This window comes from Stegastes partitus, unplaced genomic scaffold (genome assembly GCF_000690725.1).
Source record: "Stegastes partitus isolate 25-593 unplaced genomic scaffold, Stegastes_partitus-1.0.2 Scaffold1602, whole genome shotgun sequence".
Taxonomy (NCBI): domain Eukaryota; kingdom Metazoa; phylum Chordata; class Actinopteri; family Pomacentridae; genus Stegastes; species Stegastes partitus.
The window spans coordinates 78,576-78,987 of NW_007579333.1; the positions used below are offsets into that span (position 1 = coordinate 78,576).

Here is a 412-nt window from a genome sequence, read left to right on the forward strand (position 1 = left end):
ACACTGTGTAATGGAGTACTTTTACTCGAGTACTGTGATATTCGCTCCACCGCTGCTGATCAGAGTTTGAATCGAGACAGAAACTTGTCAGCTGCTCCGTTGTGTAGTTGCTGCTGTTGTGTGACTAACGTATGCGTCTCTTCTGTGTTTGTAGCCGTACCCGACTGACATCACCGGACAGCTCAACCTATCAGATCCCTCCGTCAGCACCGTCGTCTAGGAGACAGGAGGGGAGGAGCGAGCACCACTGCTGCTGAGCCACAGACACACACACACACAGACACAACACAGATACACAACAGACACACAACAGACACATAATTGACACAACACAAACGCACAACAGACACACACACACACACAACAGACACAACACAGATACACAACACAGACACACAGCAGACACACAACA

At 49.3% G+C, this 412-nt stretch overlaps 1 protein-coding gene across 1 annotated transcript in view; it reads left to right on the plus strand.

The window, feature by feature from the left end:
- Positions 1-233, plus strand: part of LOC103371521 (glutamate receptor ionotropic, NMDA 1-like) — a 60,093-nt gene extending 59,860 nt beyond the window's left edge. Inside the window, exon 19 of the mRNA XM_008300873.1 lies at positions 155-233. Coding sequence (XP_008299095.1) covers positions 155-220 — 66 coding nt within the window. The 3' untranslated portion in view covers positions 221-233. The remainder of the gene's footprint in view (positions 1-154) is intronic.
- The last annotated feature ends 179 nt before the right edge of the window (positions 234-412 follow it).